Raw genomic sequence first — 23,452 nt, forward strand, 5'->3', positions numbered from 1 at the left:
AAATTTCATGTCAGTACCCTTGTCATTTGTTCTCCAGCTCTGTATGAGAAGGCCGATATCAAGGGGCCTGAGGACAAGAAGAAGCACCTCATCATTGGCGTGTCCTCAGATAGAGGGCTCTGCGGTGCTATTCATTCCTCAGTGGCCAAACAGATGAAGAATGAAGTGGCTGCCCTCAGAGAAGCTGGGAAAGAAGTTATGATTGTTGGAGTTGGTGAAAAAATCAAGGGCATTCTTTATAGGTAAATGAGACATGTTCCATGTGCAGACGAATGGGGATGAGTGAGTGGAAGACTCTGATAGAGAAAAGGTTTTCATGATCTATTGGAGGGTATATATATTCTCTGTGTTGCTTTTTACATTGTGAGTGTACATTTGTGTACACGTCTTTGCTACCAACAGTGGAATACAATGATTACCAGAACTATCGGCAGTAAGCTAAAGAAGGAATCCTCAGGGTTGTCATAGCCTAGAAATATAGAAAGGAACATTAGTCCATTAAGATTGAACAGAAGGAATATAAGATAGACAGCCTGACTTGTAGTTCTTAGTTTGTAGCAGGAGCCTTTAAAGGAATAGTCATGATGTGTGGAACAACTTAAGTCAAGGCAGCCCACCACCCACAGCCCTATAGAAACCTGGCCTATGATAACTTTTTTCTTTTGCTATTTTCTTACAACATCTCATTAACCTATTTTATGTGATCTGCAGGACTCACGCTGATCAGTTTTTGGTGTCATTCAAAGATGTGGGACGGAAGCCCCCTACTTTTGGAGATGCATCAGTCATTGCCCTTGAGTTGTTAAATTCTGGATTTGAATTTGATGAAGGCTCTATCATTTTTAATCAATTCAAGTAAGAACATTTAGAATTCTGAACTCTTTGTGAATGTCTGCTTAGTTTGGAAATTATTTTGCTATTCACTTGTGCATCTGTCATTTCAGGTCTGTTATCTCCTACAAGACAGAAGAGAAGCCCATCTTCTCTCTCAATACCATCGCCAGTGCTGGTAAGTCACTTTCACACAGCAGATGTAGTGTCAGGAGATCGCTGTACATTGAGGGAAGCTGGTGTTTATCAGGTTGCTGTCAAGTGGAGTTGATCTGTAGCCCAGGCTGGTCTTAAATTTTCATCTTCCTGACTCAGCTTCCCAAGTAGCTAGGATGCTAAGTATACACTGCCTCCCCTGGATTGTGCTGTTTTTCAGATGCACCAGACAGTGATTAGGATGCTGTCTCAGTGGTTAAGGGCGCCTGCTCTTACAAAGGATGTGGGGTTGGTTCCTAGCCCGTATATGTCAGCTCACAGCTGCCCTTCATCCCACTTCTAACCCCCTCTGACTCAGTGGTCATTAGTACACACATAGGACACATCCAGACATGAATGCAAAATACTCATAACACATAAGACAAAAATAACAAAAATAAATCTTAAAAAAAGAAAAGAGAGGCACAGCACTGGCTGTGCTTTCCATGACACCTTAATCAGGCAGCGACAACCCAGCTCGGATCTGCAATTTATTGAGCAATGTCATTAAGCACGCTCCGGTTTTCAGTGACCGAAAAGCCTTGCGGAAACTTGGCTTGATGCTGTTTGCAAACAGCTGCTGTGCAATCACATGTTGAAAAGATAGAGACTTAAAATGCTCACGATAACTCATTTTTATGGCCCACTGAACGCTGTCATCTTATTGGACAGTCATCTTTGCTCATTAACAACATACAAAGTATTTTCCTCATGTGTATTATATTTCATCTGTAGAGTTCTTCTTTTGAAGGCTGCTAGAAGAATACTCAGTTCCAAGCAGCTAGAATGAGGGTCTTAGCCCACGCCCACAGTGACACAACTACTCCAACAGGGCCACACCTCCTAATAGTGCCACTCCCTGGCCCACACATATAAAAACCATTACAGTGAAATTTTGGTTTTAGGGTATTTTGGGTTTGTATTTTTTTTCCAATAATACATAAAATAGGAGTTTATACCGCCTGAGATTGGTGCAGCATAGTACTATTTCAGCAGTTTGTGAATGAATTTGAAATGTCTGGCAAGTATCTACACTGAATCCAAAACTCATGTCAGTTTCTAGCTCATGTCATTTTCAGTCCTCATGTCTGTCAGACTGACATTCATATTTCTTTAATAACTAATGATTAAGGTGAATTTGTATAACACTATTAGATTCAGTCTTTTTTAATTAAAAAATTATTGACTCATATATACGTGATAAACATTTGGCTAGCTGTTATTCAGAGGGCTTTATAACCATGAAACTTGGACCTCCACACTCTACCCCTGTAGCTGAGGATTGAACCCAGGGCCTTGCATTTGCTAGGCAAACACTCCTCATTGAGCTAAATTCCCAACCTCCTAACTTTGAAATTTAGTGCTTATTTTAAATGCCAACTTTTTAATATTAAAGTTATCTCTGAGGGAAAAGCTAAATACCTGTTGACATATTTTGCTGATAATATATTATGGAAATGGAATTATTGTTAGAACAAAATCATTTAACTTGATGATTTCTATAATTATAGAAATTCTTATTCATAGGCTATTTTTAATGAACAGGTTTTCATCTATATTTTTCAAGGAAACTCTTGGCTTGTTTTAACAGAGACCATGAGCGTTTATGATGACATTGATACTGATGTGCTACAGAATTACCAGGAATACAATCTGGCCAACCTCATCTACTACTCCCTGAAGGAGTCCACCACCAGTGAGCAGAGTGCCAGGATGACAGCCATGGACAACGCCAGCAAGAACGCTTGTAAGCCCACGCAAGAGGCACACCTAGAAGCAAGGGATTAGACAGAGCTCCAGGAATGAGAGGGAGAAGAAGAGGGAGAGTCTGTGCCTGTGTGTGTGCCTGAGCGTTGCTCAGAGTAGTGCCAAAAATGTTAAAAGAATATTTTGTTTTGTTGAGTCTTCATCTTACTTGATAGAGGATTTGCAAGCACCATAAAAGTAGCTTGTGGAAAATGTGAAAATAACTTGATAAAATTCTTACCGACCCGAGAGGCCATTGGGGATCCAAATTGCAGCAGAATTTACTTCAACTCTTAATTGCTTTAATTAAGTAGAAATTACTCTTTTCAAAACTTTATTTTCTTTGTGTGCAGCTGATATGATTGACAAACTGACGCTGACTTTCAACCGCACTCGCCAGGCTGTCATCACAAAGGAGCTGATTGAGATCATCTCTGGGGCTGCTGCTCTGTGAGTAACTGTTGTCACTGGTGCCTCCAGAAGGTTGTGTTCTCTCTGCATGGGATGGGGTCAGTGAGCCTCTGCTTGCTTGACTTTTTCTGTTCTGTTACAACTGAAAAGGCTTGTTGCAGCATCTGGTGTCCTTCCATCAAATCCTGGTAGAAAGGGCATCTCTGCTTCATTCTTCTTGTGTGAACTGAAATATTCAAGTCTAATTTTCCATCTTGAGAGAGACCCTTGTGTGCAGTTGACCTTCCTAAGGAATTAGGAAGAAAGCTGTGAATAATTCAGTAGCCTTTGGAAAGTCTGTTTTTGGAACTCAATAGCATTTATAAGCCAAACTTTCTCAGTTATAAGGCTAGTTTTAGGTTTGATTTTATATGATTCTGTTAATTACTGAATGATGAGAATTTTAAATTATTAAATATTCTTCATTGGTATGATAAAATAGCATACTGTTTTCCTCCAGAAAATTTCTGGATTGTTGAAAGATTAAAGTGACTGTCCGTCATGCATGTCCAGCCTGCCAGGCGGAAGGCTGTACTGACAGGAACCCTGGAGTAAAGCCTTGGTTGCTAAGGCTGCCCTTCTCTCTCCTGGACTGCTCGCTGAGTCCTCTGAGTGCTGCCTTCTAGATCCCCCTTTAATCTTCCCTTTTTGCATCCGATTTTCTAAATGTAAAGGGTTTGCTGGGGATGGGAGTTTGCTGTGTTGCTTAAGCTGTTCCCAAACTCACAGGCTCAAGCGTCCCTCTATCTCCTCAGTAGCTGGCATTGAGGCCAGCCTGGCAATAAATGTAATTTGTAGATGCCAGACCCTCAAGATGTAGTGGAGGCAGTATTTGTTTTCAGAGAATTTACTGTCTGTTAGGAGGAGACCAAGAAGACAATACAGAATTATGGAGATTACTAAGAAACTATGGTCCGGGGCCATATTGTAAAGGGTTATAAAAAAGACAGTGTAGAGCCCCCAAAGCCTAAGATGCTTCCTTGCTGGCTTTTTACAGAAGCAACCTCCAAAAAGTCTACTTTGTTGTATGTGGTCATTACTTTCTGGTCATCAGCAGTCTTTCTCATGTATTGTACAGTTACCTGCTTGGACGTTGGCTACCTTGGCCTTTCCAGGTCTTTAAACACATCATCCTGTTGCTCATGTCTAAGAGGTGTAGGGTTTTGCCTGGGCTTCAGTTCTTCCCTGATCGCTCTGTTCATTCTTCATCTGACAGTTCTGCATCTTCCTTGATTGGGGTAGAGGAATCTTTTCTTCCTAACGTTTATTCTTTAAGTAAGGTATCTTTTAACATCTGACTTCACTTTGTCTTAGCACTTACACCATTTTATCAGGAATTGATTTTGTATTGGTCTCTGTCCTTAAGCCTTGGAGGGGGCGGAGTCTAAAACTGATTGAGTCAATGGAATATGATAAAAGTTAGAGCCTTGCTGTTCTGGGTGCGCATCCTGGTCCTAAAGTCTTGCTTTCTGAACATAGCTTTGTTAGGACTGCTGTCTCCCAGCCTGGCCATCACTGCCATATTAGCATCACGGCACCTTGATGTCTGGGTTCTAAACATGGACAAGGTGCTCTGTTTGGCTCCTGGGACTTTGTCTCCTGAGACATGAGACTAATGCTAGGGTTATGTCATTATGACTTAGGGCTGGCACATCTTTGAATGTTAAGTGTGACTTAACATGGCTTGGGGCAAAGAGCTGACTTCTCAGAATCTGAGAGCACTATGAGAACCAGCGAACACTGAGTTCTCTTTGCTTCTGAAATGGGAGAAACTGGGTATGAACTGTGATGATCTAAATTCTGTTGCTTAGGACTGGGCCTTTTTTCTTGCTTAGGGATGTGAGAAACTTTACTTAGCAAAATTAAGAAAAATGAGAAGGGGGCATTGAGACCTTATACCGAGACTTTATAAAAAGTAATCTTACTGGAAATATGTTTTTACTTTCTGGATAATGTAAGTTCCTATTTTAAAAGTTGATTGTGCAGTCTCAACAGTGGTTCACTTTTATTAATGGGTTTGCATGCTCTGTAACCTACCAGGGATTGTCGTTCAGAGTTTAATACAAACACTGCTTTTCGTGTTAAAGAAAAGAACAAACAAATTATATTTATATTGTCAGTTTAATCTTTTCAATTATATGTTATTTTTTACAGATATAAAATTATTACATGTTGTCTTGCCTATCTGTATGATAATTTTTTATTGCCTCTAACTACATTGCAGTCTGTGGCATTTCATACTGAGTGGTTGTTAAAGACTGTAACTGTTTGCATTGTATGCTCAGGTAACATGCACAGACATGGCCTGTAGTTAACTAGTGTGGATTGCTTCCTAACCTGCTTGTTTTGTGCTCTTGTGTTTCCTAATATAATAACCAGGGATTGATGAAAATCAAGTTGCATCCTCAGACAAGAGGTAAAGTTCAACACTTTCTTCCCCTAAGTCTTCAGCAAAGCCTAGCCAAGTATCACCAAAGTTAGCAGTTACTAGTTGGTGTTACGAGTTTGCAGTAATGAAATTGCTTCCCTAAGACAGGCTAGCTGTGCGGGCTGATTTATATATAGTGCAGCAACTTGTGGGTGTGTTTGGGCAGTACCAGATATGGGCAGAGAGTTGAATGTGGGAGCTGCTCGTGAGCCTTTGTGTTCTAGAGGGTGTAGATATAAGGAAATACATTTAGGCATAGAGACCTTGAATCACTGTGGAGTCCTGAGTGTGGTCAGTGAGTGCAGGGGTTCTCAAGCCTGTGGTGCTGGCTCACAGGAGAGTCTCTCTTCGCTCTGCTGTTTCTGTAGCCTCTGGAGAAACAGTCATTTCCTTGTGAGTGGGAATGAGGAGGGACAGTATTCTCATGAAACTAGTTCACCCTCACAAATCCCAGAGAGCCCAGACAGAATCGGAGAGCCGCACGTCTCTGCCCCATTTAAGAGTGTGTCCTCAGTTCCACCTGTTTGACTCCGTTCTTCTATACTGTTTTTCAGGTAAAGAAGAAAATCACAGCAAGCTGATTTTAACTGATTGCTGTCTTTGTCAGAAGAAACTTTGTCCACTGAGTTACAAAGACAGCAGGATGTTTGTAAATTATCTTACAATAAACAACTCACAATGTGAAAATCAGTCTCATTATTAATAATTATGGTTTTCAGAAGGAGATAATGTTAAGCAGTTGAGAATAGTAACATTGTACTGTTTAAAGCTCTTCAGCAGAAGGTCATTTCAGGTCTGATTGAGTTTTCTGCCAACTTTTAAGGGTTTAGAGCTCTGGGTCCAAGGCAGGCCTGCCTACAGGCCAGTTTCCCAGGCAGTCTTGAAGACTGCTGGAAAACACTGACTACCCTGGGCAGCTTACTACTCCTCACAAGAATGCACATAGATAGTTTCAATAATTTGTTTTGTTTTCTGGATTTGGTTTTTTCCGAGACAGGGTTTCTCTGTATTGCCCTGGCTATCCTGGAACTCACTCTGTAGACCAGGCTGGTCTCGAACTCATAAATCCGCCTGCCTCTGCCTCCCAGAGTGCTGGGATGTGCCACCACCGCCCAGCAATAATTTTTAAATAATATTTTGTATGCATTGAGAAGGTATGTTTCACATAGATGACCATTAAGATTTGAAGGGCTGGGGAGATAGCTTAGTTAAGAACATACTTTCTAAGCCGGGCGGTGGTGGTACACACCTGTAATCCCAGCACTCTGGGAGGCAGAGGCAGGCGGATTTCTGAGTTCGAGGCCAGCCTGGTCTACAGAGTGAGTTCCAAGACAGCCAGGGCTACACAGAGAAACCCTGTCTCCAAAAAAACAAATCCAAAAAAACCAACCCCCCCCCCCCCCAAAAAAAAAAAGAACATACTTTCTGTTCTTCCAGGGAACCCAAGTTTGTTTCCCAGTGACTCCATCTTGACGGATCTGATCTCTAGTCGGGCCTCCTAGAGAATCAGTGTTCTTGTCTCATAAAATTGGGATGTGTAAAGTGATTCCATGTAGTATGTTAACCATACCAACAGGGATGGATGCTTGGGGATTTTGTTGGTTTAAAGTGTAAAGGTTCCTCAGAACAAGAAAAACCAAAACTACCTCATGATCTCGCTGTATGCCACCACCCTTGGTTGTATATCGGAAGAAATCTGTCAGCATACCCTAAGGATATTTGCATACCTATAGTTTTTTGGGGTTTTTTGTTTTGTTTTATAGATTTAGATATTCTCAGTATGAGTGCACTGTCTCTGTCTTCAGACACACCAGAAGGCGGCATCAGATCCCATTACAGAAGTATGAGCCACCATGTGGTTGCCGGGAATTGAATTTAGGACTGCTGGAAGAGCTCTTAACTGCTAAGCCATCTCTCCAGCCCCCCCCCCCCCCCATATCTGTGTTTTTAATGCTGCACTATTGACAGTTGCCAAGATACAGATCCAACCTACATGTCCACCAACTGATATATAGCACAGTAGAATTGGAATCATAAATGAATTAAGCTCAGAAAGGCAGTATATCTTCCCATCTCCCATGATTCCAGTTTTAGTGTCAAATATACACTCATACATAGGATGGCATGAAAGGAGAAGAGGGACTCTGGGAGGAGGCTGTCCCAGGGAGGACTCAGAGTGATGGAAAGACGCTGTGTTTGTGATGAGAGCGGGAGCTTCTGTGGGGATAGAGCACTGGGACAGAGAACAAGAGCAAGATACAGTGATCCCTGTGTGGAAACCTCAGCACACTAAAGCAAACTGCACTGAATGTTTCTTATGACAGTAATTAATATAGGGATTCTTAAAAGGCATATAAAACCCATGCATTGCTCTTAACCAAAAATACTAAGAAATGAGTTCATAAGCTCTAAGTTCTTCAAATAGTTTGTTTTCCCAACAGCTATATTATCAATGAAAACTGATCAGTAAAGAAACTGGTAAAGAGATTAGTACTTTCTTGAGAAGAAAGTGTAGTTATTTCTGGCTACTTTTATTAGAAGAGCCCCTTGTGAATGGGTCAGTGGTTATCAGGAAAGAATCCTGTCTTTGCTGGCCTCAGACCCCTGAGTTTTCTCAGGCTTCTATCTCTTCAGGACATGGCTTGACAATCAGCTCACCTTCCATTTCCAGGACAGTGGAGTGCTGTGAGGGCTGGCAACCTGTGCATCCCAGATGACTTAGAGGAGGAAAAGCAGGGAGTTGACATACTCAACATTAAGAATAACCTCTATTGCCGGGCAGTGGTGGCACAGTCCTTTAATCCCAGCACTTGGGAGGCAGAGGCAGGTGGATTTCTGAGTTCAAGGCCAGCCTGGTTTACAAAGTGAGTTCCAGGACAGCCAGGGCTACACAGAGGGACCCTGTCTGGGGGGGGGGAGAGGGGGGGTCAGGCGGACCTTTGGCAGAATGCCTAGGGGCAGAAACAAGCAATGGGGCCAGGAGCATCCTTGGAATCCTATCTCAGTAGCTGTGGGATCAACGATTTCTGTACATGCTCTGTGGAACACTTCTAGCATCCTGGAGCTCCATTCCTGGGCCTTTCTGAACAGGACCTCACTTTCTTGTCATTGTTCGTGGCACACACCAGTTTCCCTGTGTGTATGTGGGTATGACTAGAAAGTGGTTTCCTTAATTTTGTCTGCTGGGCCACCAAATGACTTAAGTATTGACGCTATTCATTCGTGACATTTTCCTTCTGAAAGTTCTATGTTGTGTATAGCGCACACAGTCTCACACAGTAAGCAATGCTGAGCCACACTCCTAAGGCTCCCTGAAAACATGTAAGTTTCTGTCCTGACAATTCTGAATGATGGTCTTGGTGTGGCCCCTTTTGTGTGCACTGCACTGAACACTGGTTCAGCTGAGGTGACTGAGTGAGGAAAAGACCTAGGACAAGACAGGTTCCCATCCCACCCTCATGCCACTGATGGAGTCCTTCCTACTGCCTCACTCTCTAGAACCCAATTTTACATTGATTTGCAACTCTCTCCTTTCTTTGTATGTTTTTCAGTTTCTTCTGGTAAATCTTCCATTGCATTTCTTTCCTAAGTATTCTTGTAATTATTTAAAACATAATTTTAAATTTTATTTATCAATGTTTCTCTGCATAGTGCTTAGTTCTCATGTTCCAAAGGCTTGACAACTTTGATAAAGGGCCATATGGTAAATACCTTAGGCCTCTGGGCCACATAAGGTCTCTGCTACACATTCATTTTTGCTTTACAAAGTCTTTAAAAAATTATGTACATATATGTCTATATACGTATGCATATGAAAGCATGCTTAGTAACTTGACCTCATTTTAACTGCCAATTCTTGTTCCAGAGGACTGGAAATTCCTGGTGTGTCTACTGCAGGCTCATTATCTATACTTGGGATTAAAGGGATGGCTCAGCGGTTAAGAGCACGGGCTGCTCTTCCAGAGGTCCTGAGTTCAATTCCCCAAGACCTAGATTGTGGCTCACAGCCATCTGCAACTGTAGTCCTGTGGGGTCCAATGCACTCTTTTGGTATATAGACATATAGACAGACAAACAAAAAACTCCACATATGTAAATAAATCATTAAAAAATGTAAATACTTGTGAATATATTGGTGGCCATGAGCTTCACTTCATGAGCTAGTTGGATTGTACCTATCTCAGTATCTTCAAATCTTAGCAGATTCTTGCCAACTTCTTGGAGAGTAAAGGCTTTGGAGTTAGCATCAAAGTGGGTGAAGGATAGATAGACCTAAAGCATTTCAACCACAGTACCTTAACTCTGGCCAGCACCTGCACAAGCAAAACTCTCATGGCCCACAATCTGATGTTCTCTCAGGAAACAAACTTGTTTCCTAGGACTGGAGAGGAGTTACTGCAAAGGGGCAAGGCTCCGGCTTCAGAATTGTAGATATTTTTCTCATATTCTCTCTCTAGCTCTTGATCCTTGTGAAACTGTCTTTTGCCGAAGTTCTGGTAGAATGAGGAGAGTTATGAATTGCTGTGAGCAAGTAGGTACTGGGACTTGAACCAGGATCCTTTGCAAGAAAAGTCAATGAGACATTTCTCCAGCTGGCTTTCTTATTCTGAAACAGTCTTACTCTAAAGGAGGCTAATGTTGGACTTCCGATATGGGCTGGGCTGGGCCTCTTAATCCTCTTGACCCAGCCTTGCCAAAACACCCTCTGCTCTTTTCATCAAGAGAAAGTGATGGGGACTGGGCTCAGAAGTCTTTGCCTCTGTACCCTAGTAACTTGTCTACAGACATTTCAGTTCCATTGCCCTTCACATCATGTGCTAATGCCCTGACTTTGTAGCTTGGTATCTAGCAAGTAGAACATCAAAGGTTCAATCCCAGTACCACACACATAAGAGAGAGATCATGCCTCTAAACTTAGTGTTTGAAAATAGCTTTACTGAGATACAAGTCATTTGCCTTAAAACTCACCCAAAGTATAGAATTCAACCAGGTCCCAGCACTCTTAGGGGCAGTGGCAGGAGGATCTCCTTAAGTTCAACACAAGTCTACATAGCAAGTTCCAGGCCAGCCAGGGCTATACTGTGAGATTGTCTCAAGGGGGGAAAAAGGAATTCAATTTAGTATATTAGGAGTTGTAGACTGCCCCGTTTTATGGGAAGATAAGTTGTAAAAGGTCTTATTTGGTGATGACTTTGTGAGTTGAGACCAAGAGTTTCTGCTAGTCTCCAAGGCTACATACAGTGAAAGGGGAGGAGGGAAAGGAAGAGATGGAGGAAGTCCAAAAGACTCCAGGGTTTGCCATATAAGTTGAGATTTTCAGATCGTATGGCCCAACTCACTGGAGTACATCACAAAGTCACAGGAATTAGAGCATCGCATCCTGCACCCGCCAGTATGAGGAAGGACGCACCGTGCGAGGTGACCTACATAGCTTCTGGAAGCAGAATGTGTCACACTTAGGAATTCTCTCTGAACTACACACTGATGGCATAAAGGCTCCCAGGTGTGAGTTAAGGACCAGATGTAGGGAAGGGCAGTATAAGGTCAGGCATCTATTAAGGGCCAGGCCCTGTAGCAGACTCTAGTATTAGAGGCACCTGAGATGGGTAGTGGAACTTAGCATAAGCTTTAAAGGGTAAGCAACAATGCAAAACCCTGGGATTCTGAGTAAGGCCATGGTTATGTGTGGTCCCGAATCATACACCCCTGGAGAAATACCTACCATGCTGTTGGCTAGAACAGAGATGAAGGTCTGGAAGTGGGATAGCAAGGAACACAAGCTAGGTAGGATAAAACGACCAAGCCAAAAGTTTGCAAACTAGGTAGGTCATGGTGGCATGGCGACACAGAGAGGGAGACCACTGTGAGTTCGAGGCTGGTTTGGTTTGTAGTGAATACCAGGACAGCCAAGACTACACAGAATCTGTCTCAAAGACTTTTCCCCTTCCACTATCAGTAAGACTGTACACCCAGAATTCATGATCAGGGCTGACAGGGTACAAACAAGTTCCCCAGAAGGGAGGCTAGCTTCTATGGAAGAATGGCCAAAGAAGCAAAGCAAGACAACAGTGGAATGGGACAGTACCATGATGTCATTGTTGTGTGTGTGTGTGTGTGTGTGTGTGTGTGTGTGTGTGTATGTGAAGTGAGCAAGCCTTGTTTCCTCTAATATGATTGTGAAATCCCACCCTCAGGTACATCTCAGAATATGACTGGATTTGGAGTTAGAGCCTTTTGGTTTAGGTTTTTCATTGTTGCTTGTTTGGAGTTAGGGTCTCACTGGCTGTGATCTCACTGATCCACCTGCCTCTGCCTCCCCGGTGTTGAGATTAAAGGCATGCACACCTGGCTGAGATAAGGCCTTTAAACAAGTAATGTTGAGCTAGCAATGTGGCTCATTGCTAAAGTTGATAAAGGCATTTACAGCCAAACCTAAAGACTTGAGATTGTTCCCTGGGATCCAAATGTAGGTGAGAACTAATTCCCAAAGTTGTACTCTAGCACTCACCCATGCATGTACACATACACGCTCACACAAATTCATGAATAAAATAAAGTGGTCATAGCTGGGCGGTGGTGCTGCACGCCTGTAATCCCAGCACTCTGAGAGGCAGAGGCAGGCAGATTTCTGAGTTCGAGGCCAGCCTGGTCTACAGAGTGAGTTCCAGGACAGCCAGGGCTATACAGAGAAACCCTGTCTCGAAAAAACCAAAAATAAAATAAAATAAAATAAAGTGGACATATTAAACTATTACAAGGATGGGTACTGGTTCACTGGACTGGCTGTTCTTTTTAAGAAATGGAAGAGATGGGGGGGAGGGGGGAGGGGGGGCTGCAGAGATGACTCAGCAGTCAAGAGCTGACTGCTCTTCCAGGGGTCCTGAGTTCAATTCCTAGCAACCACATGATGGTTCACAACCATCTGTAATGGGATCCAATGCCCTCTTCCAGTGTGTCTGAATACAGTGACAGTGTACTCATATGCATAAAATAATAATTCTTAAGGGAAAAAAAGGAAAGAAATGGAAGAGAAACAAGGACTGTGCACAGAGACAAAGGTCATAAAGTTCACCTCGAGGAGGCAGCAGTCTGTAACCCAGGCAGAACGGTCTCGGGGACATGCAAGCATGCTGGCCTGCAGGACTGTAAGACAGAGGCTATTGATTAAGCCACCAAGCTGCAGAATTGTGTTACAGAAGCTCAGAAAGAGTCCCGTGAGGATTTTCAAAGAGACCAAGGTGACAGCATCTGGCCTTTCAGCCCTAGACAGAGCAGCCACTGTGTCACTAAGAGTGGACATTCCTGCTCATGGTTTCTGACTCACTGGTGTCACGGTTACTTTTCTATTGCCATGTCAAGGCAATTTATGAAAGCAAGCACTTGATTTGGGGATTCACAATGACAGAGGGTTAGAATCCACGATGACTGGCTGGAAGTAAGGTGGCAGGCAGGCAGGACACTGCAGCAGTAGCTAAGAGCTTGAGGCAGAAGGACAGAATGCTTGCTAACCGGGAACAGAATGGCTTTTGAAAGCTTAAAGCCCACCCCAGTGACATCTCTCCTCCAACAATGCCACACCTCCTAATCTTTCCAGAACAGTTCTAAGAACTGGGGACCAATTATTCAAATATATGACCCCATAGGCGGGGCATTCTCATCCAAAATACAATTGTGTCCCATGCCATGCTGCAACAATCCCCAAGGACCTATTTTACAAGCGGGGGTTTGGGAAAGGCACCGGATTTGAAATCCACTGTTAAAACCCCCTGAAGCTGTTATGCTGGCAGGTTGATGCTACGGCCTTTCTAGGCGCTGCTAAGCACAAGCTTATAGGAAATGCTTTGTGGGGATAGGGCACACATTCTGAGGATGTGGTACATACTTTACTCAGTGGCTTTTCTTTGGAGCTGGGTTCTCAACAGGTAGCTAACGTAGAGTAGAGGCAGAAGTTTCTCCACCTGCTGTCACTCCCAGGGACTGACTTAGATAATTTTTCCAATTCCTACAACCCAGAGTTCTTGAGGCTTATGGGTCTAATCTCCAAAGTGGGGGTGTTCGTCTACCAGACGAGAGAGTAAAAGTCCTGCAGGAATGAACAAGGCTATCAGTGTTACTTTAGTACTTCAGCCAAGAGACAGCAGCAGAGAGGTCCATCTAGGCAGCTGATCCTGATTATTGGAGAAGATGGAGCTGTTATCCCAATGGGTAATGGGCACTATTTGCCAGGTTGGTGGTCTGTTTGGGTGCTTTTGTTCAATTTTGAGGGTGAGTTGACAAGACCAGTAGTCACCTTCTAGAAAGGACATGGAAACCTAGGCCTAAGAGCCCTCCCTGACACAGGCGGTCTGAGCAAGCCACTGAAAATAGACGTGGGGCTCACCTGCAGCAGGGAGAGTGAACCGCTCCCAGTCTTCCTTTGCTTTTCTTTTCTCAAGACAGGGTTTCTCTGTGTAGTCCTGGCTGTCCTGGAACTCACTCTGTAGACCAGGCTGACCTTGAACTCAAATCCGCCTGCCTCTGCCTCCCAAGTGCTGGGATTACAGGCGTGTGCCACCACTGCCCAGTTTTTTTTTTCTTTTCTTTTTTTGTTTTGTTTTTTTCGAGACAGGGTTTCTCTATATAGCCCTGGCTGTCCTGGAACTCACTCTGTAGACCAGGCTGGCCTCAAACTCAGAAATCGGCCTGCCTCTGCCTCCCAAGTGCTGGGATTAAAGGCGTGTGCCACCACTGCCTGGCCCAGTCTTCCTTTTCAATGATGTTCTCAGAGGAGAACCCCCACCACCCCTGGAAGAAGAGCTGTTCTCAAATTTACACCAAGCAAAGAGCAGAGGGGAAATAGATGGACTGTGATGGATATTATAAGGTCCTACCGAGTTCCCCAGGTCTCAGGACGTCAGCCTTCCTTGGAACTGACTCAGCTATAAACAGCACTTTGGCCTAAGATCACACACCCTTCCTGGAAGGTCGACACAAAGTGACCTATGAATTTGGCAATGTAAAGGTCCAGGAGTTTCAGCAGGCACCCTGAAATTGGCTGAGGGTGTCCTTGACAGTGTATCTGGCTGGCTCCCACTCCCTCCCGCCCACACTTGGTGTCCCAGGAGTGCGCCCAGACAAACCTGCTGTAGAGTTCCCTCCATCCCACACTTAGCTTCCTGGGAAACCAAAGTTGTGGACATATGGTCATACGTATGGTTACACAGGGAACTCGGCTGGTTTGGGAAGATAAAGGCTCAAGTTCTTCAGACTTTAGTGTCTTAAGGTTTGCTGCTTATTTTCAAACTGTTCATGGAAAAAGTGAGTATAAGTTAATGAAAATATATCCACATATAGTAAATGTGGTAAAATGTTAATAATCTGTGGATCTTGTTTGTTTCAGGATTGAGACTCACAGGGGATAAAATCCCATTATTTCAGCCAAAGCTATTTATCATATCACAGTTTTTGGTGCCGTGCAAGAGTCAGGCAAAATTCAACTAGGGCTAGAAGAAGGCTCTGGGAAAGGCGCGGCAAGCATTCTCTGGACAAAATCAATCAAGGATTTAACGGAGTATTCGATCTCTGTAGGGAACTGCATTCGTCATGTCTTGGATAGATTACATACGGTGACTAGTAAGATGCAAACCAGAACTATTTTTTAAAGAAAGCATAAACGTCACTAAAGCACTACCTTGCTCACTACTCGAGAGGGCAGTTCCCACTAATTGAACACGTAGGCTTTTCTCCCCTTAATACCAGCCATACTATGAAGAGCACTGAACGATACAACGAAGAACTTGAGTTTATTAGCTCTGTTTGCTTTTTAGAGCCGGAGTCTTTCTCGGTGACTGGTTGGTCTGTAGCTTAGGATTCTTTTGCCTCAGCCTCCTGAGTGAACACCTTGGATTTCACTCAAACCGCCCAAGTGGCCACTATTTCATTCTGAATATTATCTTCTCTTTCATCTTTTAATTTAGTTTTTACTTTTTTAAAAATTTAAGTAAAGGAAAACTGAATCGAACCCGCGTTCTGAGGAGTAGCTTAAATTCCCTATACTCACATTTAAATCTCTATCAACATTATTAATGTTAATTCCTTAACATTCCACTGTCACCCATTGCATCCCTGGTCTGCCGCCGAACACACGGCTGTTCGTCTCTTACTTTTCCATCAGCCGGGAGAGAAAGACACCGGCACCTGTTGTCAGGGAGGCGCAGACTCCACCTGCGCCTGGTAGTTCGGCTTCCGGCCGGTGTCCAGGCCCTAGAGTCGATCCTGAGATTATCGCTCTCCTCCCACTGGGCGGAGCCTGCGCCTCCTCCCTCTCGGCATTCTTCTTATGATGCCTCGTCCCGGCGGCCGTCCAGCGGGAGGCGGAGCGAGTCCAAAATGGCGGCTCTCAGGCTGGCGCGCTCCGTGCTGCTGAGGCTTTGAGGTGGTCGCTCGGGGCCGGAGGGGGACGATTTCCCCGCCGCGGGGCCCCCAAAGAATGAATCTGGGGCTCTGCTGAGGCGAGGCGGCAGGGCTGGAGAGCGGTGGCAGCAAAGGGCTGCGGTGGCGTCCACGCAGCGGGATGTGCGAGAGTTACTCCAGGTCGTTGTTGAGGGTCTCGGTGGCGCAGATCTGCCAGGCGCTGGGCTGGGACTCGGTGCAGCTCAGTGCCTGCCACCTCCTCACCGACGTCCTGCAGCGCTATCTGCAGCAGCTGGGCCGGGGCTGCCATCGGTACTCTGAACTCTGTGAGTACTGGGGCTGGGATGCGGGAGGGCTGCCCTAAGCCGGTCACGAGTGACACCTTTGCCCCCCCGGACCCCTTTGGGCATCCCCTCCAGGGGTGGCGTTCCGAAGCCGGCTTCGAGATGGGGATCCTCTCAGACTCCGATGGTCTGGGGCTTCCACCGTCTCCTGCGAACTCCAGTCATCCCTTAGGTGCCTCTTCCTCATCCGCTAACTTCCCGCCACCAGCAGGGAAGCGGGGTCCCGGCTCGCAGCTACACGCCCTCTCACCTATGCTGGCCCTGGAACGGTGCTTCGTTCTCTCTCATTGTCTCAGCTCTGCTGCGGCCAGAGCCACCCCCAGCATGCTCTCCACCTCGCTCACCTTGGTCTTTTGCCTCCCTTGTCCGCAAACTACTACAACTAGTTGTCACAGGCGCTCCGTCTACCGGCCGTTTCTTACAAGGCTGGTCATTCCTGAGCTCCTAACTAGACTCGTTGACAGCTCTGCTCAGTCAGGGTCGCTGACCCCTTTTTTTTCTTTATTTGTTCGTTTCACAGACTTCTCCACTTGCTACTTTTCAAGGTCGGTTTTGTCGATTTCGCTGAATAACTTTCACAAGCATCTCAGTTATGCACGGAGTCCTTCCTTTATGCTCTTATGTCAGTGTTGATCTGAGTGTGATGGGAGGGATCATAGGGTAATTTGCAAGGGTTTCCGGGTACTCAGAGCTGCAGTATCTATTGACTTTTAAGTGAATGCCCAATAGCATCTTTAACCGGTGGTATTTAATGATTTGGAACGTTTCAATAGAAGCTACGGATTGTTTTATAGATGTGTGATTTTATTGATGTATGAATCGGGGTGCGGTGGGGTTATACTATTTATTTAAATTCCAAGATACCACTTTTAAGGAAGTAAGTTGGATAACTAAATGAAGTGTATTATAGAGTAATCTGTTCTGCTAAAGTCGTTCCCACCTTTAAACTGAGGACCTATAGATTCACCATATCTTTAAGACTTCAAATGCCATTCTTAACAAAATAATCAAACCCCAACAAATCAGATCCTATTTATCATCTTGTTTTGTAATTGTTTGTGTATATATGTACCCTGTCCCAGAACATAAGTTGATTATATTCATATTCTGCATAAGTACTTAATGTGCTGATTGGAGCACCCTTACTGTATCTCTAGTACCTACTGTGCTAACTGATTAGAGCACCCTGATTGTATTTGTATTACCCTAGAGTTGTTCCAAATAGGAAACAGTTGGCTAATGAATTAATGGGTAGTCTACAAAGACTTCTTAAATTGTACATTCTTTTTTGAGTGCTTGATTTTCTTTTCTTTTCTTTTTCTTTTCTCTTCTCCTTTTTTTTCTTTTTTCTTTTTTTGGCTTTTTGAGACAGGGTTTCTCTTTATAGCTCTGGCTGTCCTGGAACTCACTCTGTAGACCAGGCTGGTCTCGAACTCAGAAATCTGCCTGCCTCTGCCTCCCAAGCGAAGGTGTGCACCACCACTGCCTGACTGAGTGCTTGATTTTCTAAGTTGCAAAGTGGTTTTCATTCATTGGCACCTTAAAAGTGTGTCATGGCTGAATGATTGTCTAGCTGTTGCTTATTTACATTCAAGCCCCTCCTCCATTGTCCTTCTGTTTATTGTTATTATTATGTTTATGTTAGATTATATTTTGTTACCTAGGTCCTGAACTAAAGGGTGATGTTGTATACCTTTTGGGTTCTGAAAATATCCCCTGAATACATAGTTGCCTTCCGTGCCAGGTAGTTCATGGATTTAAGCATTCCAAAGTGTCACTGTGCTTTACTGGGAACCTTTACATTTCTCCTCCTCCCCCTCTCCCTCCCCCTCTCCCTGGCCCCTTCTTTCTCTCCCTTCTCCTTCTCCTCCCCCTTTCCCTCTCCCCTTCCTTCTCCCCACTCCCTCTCTCCTTCTCCCTCTCATTTTATGTTTGAGACATGGTCTCTGCATAGCCCTGGCTGTCCTAGACCTCACTATGTAGACCCTCTGAGGCCTGCCTGTGCCTCCTGAGTGCTGGGATTAAAGGTGTGTGCTACGCCTGTCCAGCATGAAACTTTTTTATAATTACCCATTTTTTTTCTAGTCAGGTTTCTTTTCTTCCTTTTCACTTTTTTTTAATGAGAATATGATTATAGGATTCATTATTCCCCACTTGGAGTTGGTGACTTTAGGAATGCCTACTTATTAAACAGCCGGTTTAGATGGCAGGGTTGCAAGGCTGTCCGTTCATTTACTAGCTAACAGTTTTCCGAGTGTCTATATTATTTTAGCTCCACCAAAGCGTGATACAAATACAGTCAGGGTTCATCAGTCTCTTAGCACATTAGTGCTGAAGTAGAATAGGAATATGATTAATTTGTCCCCTGGGAAAGGATAAGGATGTACACAAACACACATACACACAAATTTCCTTTAAAGTTGAATTCTGTAACTTCAGGTTATCATTATGTCATCTTGTATTCTATAATAAATTCTCTTGGTGTTTTTAACAAACATTTATTGAATACTACTTATGAACCGAGCCTTGAGCTGAGTGTGTGGAGTACAGCCTCTGCCTGCAAGGGTGCCAGATTATCGACACAAGCACAATGACAGGGTGGGATCCCTTTTCTAAAATAAATAAATTAAAATAAGTACTAGAAGTTGCTATTAATTCCACAAGTAACAAATTCATAAATTTTTCGAAGGTGGCAGTTTCTCTATATATGCAGGAGCATTGGTCCCTGGGTTTGGGTATTGCTGTGTCATAATGAAAGCAGGCACCAAATCTTTCAGATGGGCCTTATGATTTATACCCTGACTTCATTATCTTATGGTGCTGGCAGTATGTGTAAAACAAGTAAACAGAGGCAATATGTTTTTAGCTTTAGATTCCAGGGAACACTTGCTTTGGAGGGAGACAAGTTTTGAGTTGAAGTATGATTGTGTAAAAATGGAGAGAACTGTAGGTCAGAAGACAGCATAAACCAGAATAGTGAAAGTAACCACTAAGCTGGGCTGTGGTGTCGCACGCCTGTAATCCCAGCTCTCTGGGAGGCAGAGGCAGGCAGATTTGTGAGTTCCAGGACAGCTAGGGCTACACAAAGAAACCATGTCCCGAAAAAAACCAAATCCCCCCCCCCAAAAAAGAAAGTAACCACTAAACTTGACCACCAAACTAACCTTGCCCAGCTAGCTAATTAGAAAGCTATACAAGAGAAGTCCACAAGGCTTTTACAAAGGAGGCTAAGGCAGGAGGATTGCTGAGAACTCAAGACCAGCCTTGACTACAAAGAGAAACTGTGTCTTCGAAAACCAAAGCAAAGTCACAGAAGGAAAACCTGGGCTGGTCACAGTAGCATGCTTCTGTAATCCTAATACTCAGCAAGGCCTGTCAGGGACACTGCATGTTTAAGGCCAGCGACGCAGAGGAAGCAAGCGAAGGACCGGTAGAGCATGCTCCGTGTTCCTATGTGGGGCACGCTTACCTTAAGAAATTGTGTAAGAAATTGTGGGGAAGACCCTTGAGGACATTGGTACAGGGAGAAAATTTCTGAACAGAACACCAATAGCGTATGCTCTAAGATCAAGAATTGACAAATGGGACCTCATAAAATTACAAAGTTTCTGTACGGCAAAGGACACCATCAAAAGGACAAATCGGCAACCAACAAATTGGGAAAAGATCTTCACCAATCCTACATCAGATAGAGGGCTAATATCCAATATATATAAAGAACTTAAGAAGTTAGACTCCAGAAAACCAAACAACCCTATTAAAAAATGGGGGTACATAGTTAAACAGGGAATTCTCACCTGAAGAACTTCGGATGGCAGAGAAGCATCTTAAAAAATGCTCAACTTCATTAGTCATTAGGGAAATGCAAATCAAAACAACCCTGAGATTTCACCTTACACCAGTCAGAATGGCTAAGATTAAAAATTCAGGAGACAGCAGGTGTTGGAGAGGATGTGGAGAAAGTGGAACACTCCTCCACTGCTGGTGGGGTTGCAAATTGGTACAACCACTCTGGAAATCAGTCTGGCGGTTCCTCCGAAAACTGGGCACCTCACTTCCAGAAGATCCTGCTATACCACTCCTGGGCATATATACCCAGAGGATTCCCCACCATGTAATAAGGATACATGCTCTACTATGTTCATAGCAGCCCTATTTATAATTGCCAGATGCTGGAAAGAACCCAGGTATCCCTCAACAGAAGAGTGGATGCAAAAAATGTGGTATATCTACACAATGGAGTACTATTCAGCCATTAGAAACAATGAATTCATGAAATTCTTAGGCAAATGGATGGAGCTAGAAAACATCATACTAAGTGAGGTAACCCAGACTCAAAAGGTGACTCATGGTATGCACTCACTAATAAGTGGATATTAACCTAGAAAACTGGAATACTCCAAACATAATCCATACATCAAATGAGGTACAAGAAGAAAGGAGGAGTGGCCCCTTGTTCTAGAAAGACTCAATGAAGAAGTATAGGGCAAAACCAGAACGGGGAAGTGGGGAGGGGTGGGTGGGAGGACAGGGGGAGAGAAGGGGGCTTATGGGACTTTCGGGGAGTGGGGGGCTAGAAAAAATAAAAAATATATCGAATAAAAAAAAATCCAAAAAAAAAAAAAAAAAAAAGAAATTGTGTGGCCAGTGATATGTGAAGTGGGCAGAACTTGAAGCCACAGCTCTGCCTCAGCTGCTCCTTTACCAGATACCAGCGTCCACTCCTGTCCTCCCAATACTCAGAAGGCTGAGACAGGAAGATCAGTGTGAGTTTGGGGCCCAGTCTGGGTTACATAATGAGTTGTAAGTCAGTGAGAACTGCATTTAGACCTTGTCTTAATAAACCACTCACCAAGCCACATAACAACCATCTAGCTATGCTAGTGGTAGATAGAATATTATAAAAATAAGTATTTCATCTTAAATCACTTTTTAAGAATATATTGTAATTTTTTTTCTATTTTGTCATTGGTTATAATGTCTCACTGTCCCTAATGTATAAATTATTTAACATAGTTAAGCTATAGCTAGGCAAAAACTATAGTTTGTGTCGGTTTGGTGCTCTTCAAGGTTTCCAGCACTCATTGGTACTGGTGTAAAGTGTCTTCCATGGATAAAGAGAAACTATTGTTTTGGTTTTGTTTTTCAAGACAGGTTTCTCTGCATAGCTCTAGCTCTTATGGAACTGATCTGTAGACCAGGCTGGCCTTGCACTCAGAGATCTCATTGCCTGTACCTCCAGTGCCGGGACTAAAGGTGTGGCAGCGCACACCTGATGTAATAATAGGAAAATACAGAGTTGGGAGGTGGGGAGGAATCCCTGAACTCTTGGGCAGGAAAAGCCAGTCAAGGGGAGCATCCGAATGTCCTAGATGGAAATTATGAGGCATGTAGAATTTAAGATGAGTCTCTTCGTTACACAGCAGTGATAAAGACTTCAATGCAAAGAACTGACATGCATGCTTACGTTATATTCGGTAATAGGAGGAATGTGTATTATTTTTCTGATTCTGTGCATCACTGGAAGTGTGCCTGTTTGTTGTTTGTTTGGTTTGAGGCAGGGCTTATCTGCTTAGCCCTGGCTGTCCTGGAACTCACTATATATATAACCAGATTGACCTCAAACTCACAGAGATCTGCCTGCCTCTGCCTCCTGAGTTCTGAGACTTACAGCGAGTGCCATCACCACGCCTGGCCTGAAAAGGTGTTTGCTAGGCTGGTGAGATTGTTTGGTGGGTAATGATGCTGGCTGCCAAGCCTGGCACCTGTGTTCAGACTCTGGGGCTCTTGATGGAGAGACCCGACTCCAACCGGTTGTTCTCTCCCCTCTCCCGCCTCTCCCCACATTTCCCCCCTCCCCTCCCCCTCCCTCTCCTCTTCCCCTTCCCTCCCCTACTGTATTCCTCCCCTCCCCTCCCCTCCCCTCCCATTCCCCTTCTCCTTCTTTATTCCCTCCCTCCTGTCCTTTCTCCCTCCCTCCTTCCCTCCCTCCTTTCTTCCCTCCCTCCTTTCCTCCCTTCCTTTCTCTCTCTTCTCTTTCTTTTTCTCTCTGTTTTGTTTTTGAGAGAGAGTTATGTAGCTCTGACTGGCCTTGAACTCACTCTGTAGACCAGGCTGGCCTTGAACCCAGAAATCCGCCTGCCTCTGCCTCCCAAGTGCTGGGATTACAGGCGTGCGCCACCATGTCTGACAGTCAGCTTTGTATTATTTAAGCAATGTGATATTCTGTTTAAAAATCTATTTTTTCATGTAACTAGGTTTTAAATAAGTAGTATATTTCATTTCAAACCATACAAACATATACACACACATACTTACATATGTTTTAAAAATAGCCATGCACTGTCTTCCAGTGGTATCATTTGCTTTTGACTTTGTTTCAGATGGCCGAACCGACCCCATTTTGGATGATGTTGGCGAAGCCTTCCAACTTATGGGGGTTAACCTGCATGAACTAGAAGACTATATTCATAATATTGAACCTGTCACTTTCCCACATCAAATTCCTTCATTTCCTGTTAGCAAGAACAATGTCCTTCAGTTTCCTCAGCCTGGAAGTAAAGATGCAGAGGAAAGAAAAGACTACATTCCGGATTACCTGCCCCCCATCGTGTCTTCTCAAGAAGGTATTTGCTGTCTAATCCTCATCCTGTGTTAGGGATCTGGTCTTTTTAGCCTTCCACACTCTGCCAATGCTCACATTCTAGAAATGCATTCTCAGTGTTTTAAGGTGATTTACAAATTATTGTAACCCTTTAACAGACACGCTTGCAACCGGTATCAGGGACAGTCTTGGTGTGATCAAGGTTCTTTGGGATGAGGTATTTATCTACCTTGTGACTTACAGATAGGAGAGAACAGAGTGTGACCAGCCAACTCTTCTCAGTACATGTATTAACAAAAAGGAAACTTTGGGTACCTCTTGTCCTGTCATTTGAACTTTGCAGAGATGAGTGCCACGCACGCCATACACGGGGCGATGCGTGTGTTGTGACTTGAAGCCTGGCTCTGGAGCTTTTGGGGGAAGGGAGATGTGAGTAGAAATCATTTCCTCTTGACCATTTAG

The 23,452-nt window shown here is 44.0% G+C and overlaps 2 protein-coding genes and 1 long non-coding RNA gene across 5 annotated transcripts in view; 2 read left to right on the plus strand and 1 right to left on the minus strand.

The window, feature by feature from the left end:
- Atp5f1c (ATP synthase F1 subunit gamma) overlaps window positions 1-6,337 on the plus strand; it is a 22,573-nt gene extending 16,236 nt beyond the window's left edge. Inside the window, exons 4-10 of one of the 3 annotated variants that reach the window (XM_052157298.1) lie at window positions 38-242; window positions 712-855; window positions 945-1,009; window positions 2,594-2,773; window positions 3,126-3,222; window positions 5,602-5,638; window positions 6,205-6,337. In XM_052157298.1, the coding sequence (XP_052013258.1) occupies window positions 38-242; window positions 712-855; window positions 945-1,009; window positions 2,594-2,773; window positions 3,126-3,222; window positions 5,602-5,608 (698 nt within the window). In that variant the 3' untranslated portion in view covers window positions 5,609-5,638; window positions 6,205-6,337. Of the gene's footprint in view, window positions 1-37; window positions 243-711; window positions 856-944; window positions 1,010-2,593; window positions 2,774-3,125; window positions 3,227-5,601; window positions 5,639-6,204 lie in introns of those variants that run through there. The other 2 variants (XM_052157299.1, XM_052157300.1) reach the window with 2 other exon arrangements.
- The window catches only part of LOC127664998 (uncharacterized), an 18,797-nt gene extending 2,804 nt beyond the window's left edge, over window positions 1-15,993 (minus strand). The window contains exons 1-2 of the long non-coding RNA XR_007973299.1: window positions 15,793-15,993; window positions 3,014-3,469 (exon numbers count right to left, since the gene is read on the minus strand). This is a non-coding gene — a long non-coding RNA (uncharacterized LOC127664998). The remainder of the gene's footprint in view (window positions 1-3,013; window positions 3,470-15,792) is intronic.
- Window positions 15,994-16,008: 15 nt separating this feature from the next.
- The window catches only part of Taf3 (TATA-box binding protein associated factor 3), a 149,537-nt gene continuing 142,093 nt past the window's right edge, over window positions 16,009-23,452 (plus strand). Inside the window, exons 1-2 of the mRNA XM_052157296.1 lie at window positions 16,009-16,368; window positions 22,770-23,012. Of these exons, the coding sequence (XP_052013256.1) occupies window positions 16,203-16,368; window positions 22,770-23,012 (409 nt within the window). The 5' untranslated portion in view covers window positions 16,009-16,202. The remainder of the gene's footprint in view (window positions 16,369-22,769; window positions 23,013-23,452) is intronic.

The sequence above is a fragment of the Apodemus sylvaticus genome, chromosome 14, assembly GCF_947179515.1.
Source record: "Apodemus sylvaticus chromosome 14, mApoSyl1.1, whole genome shotgun sequence".
Lineage (NCBI taxonomy): Eukaryota > Metazoa > Chordata > Mammalia > Rodentia > Muridae > Apodemus > Apodemus sylvaticus.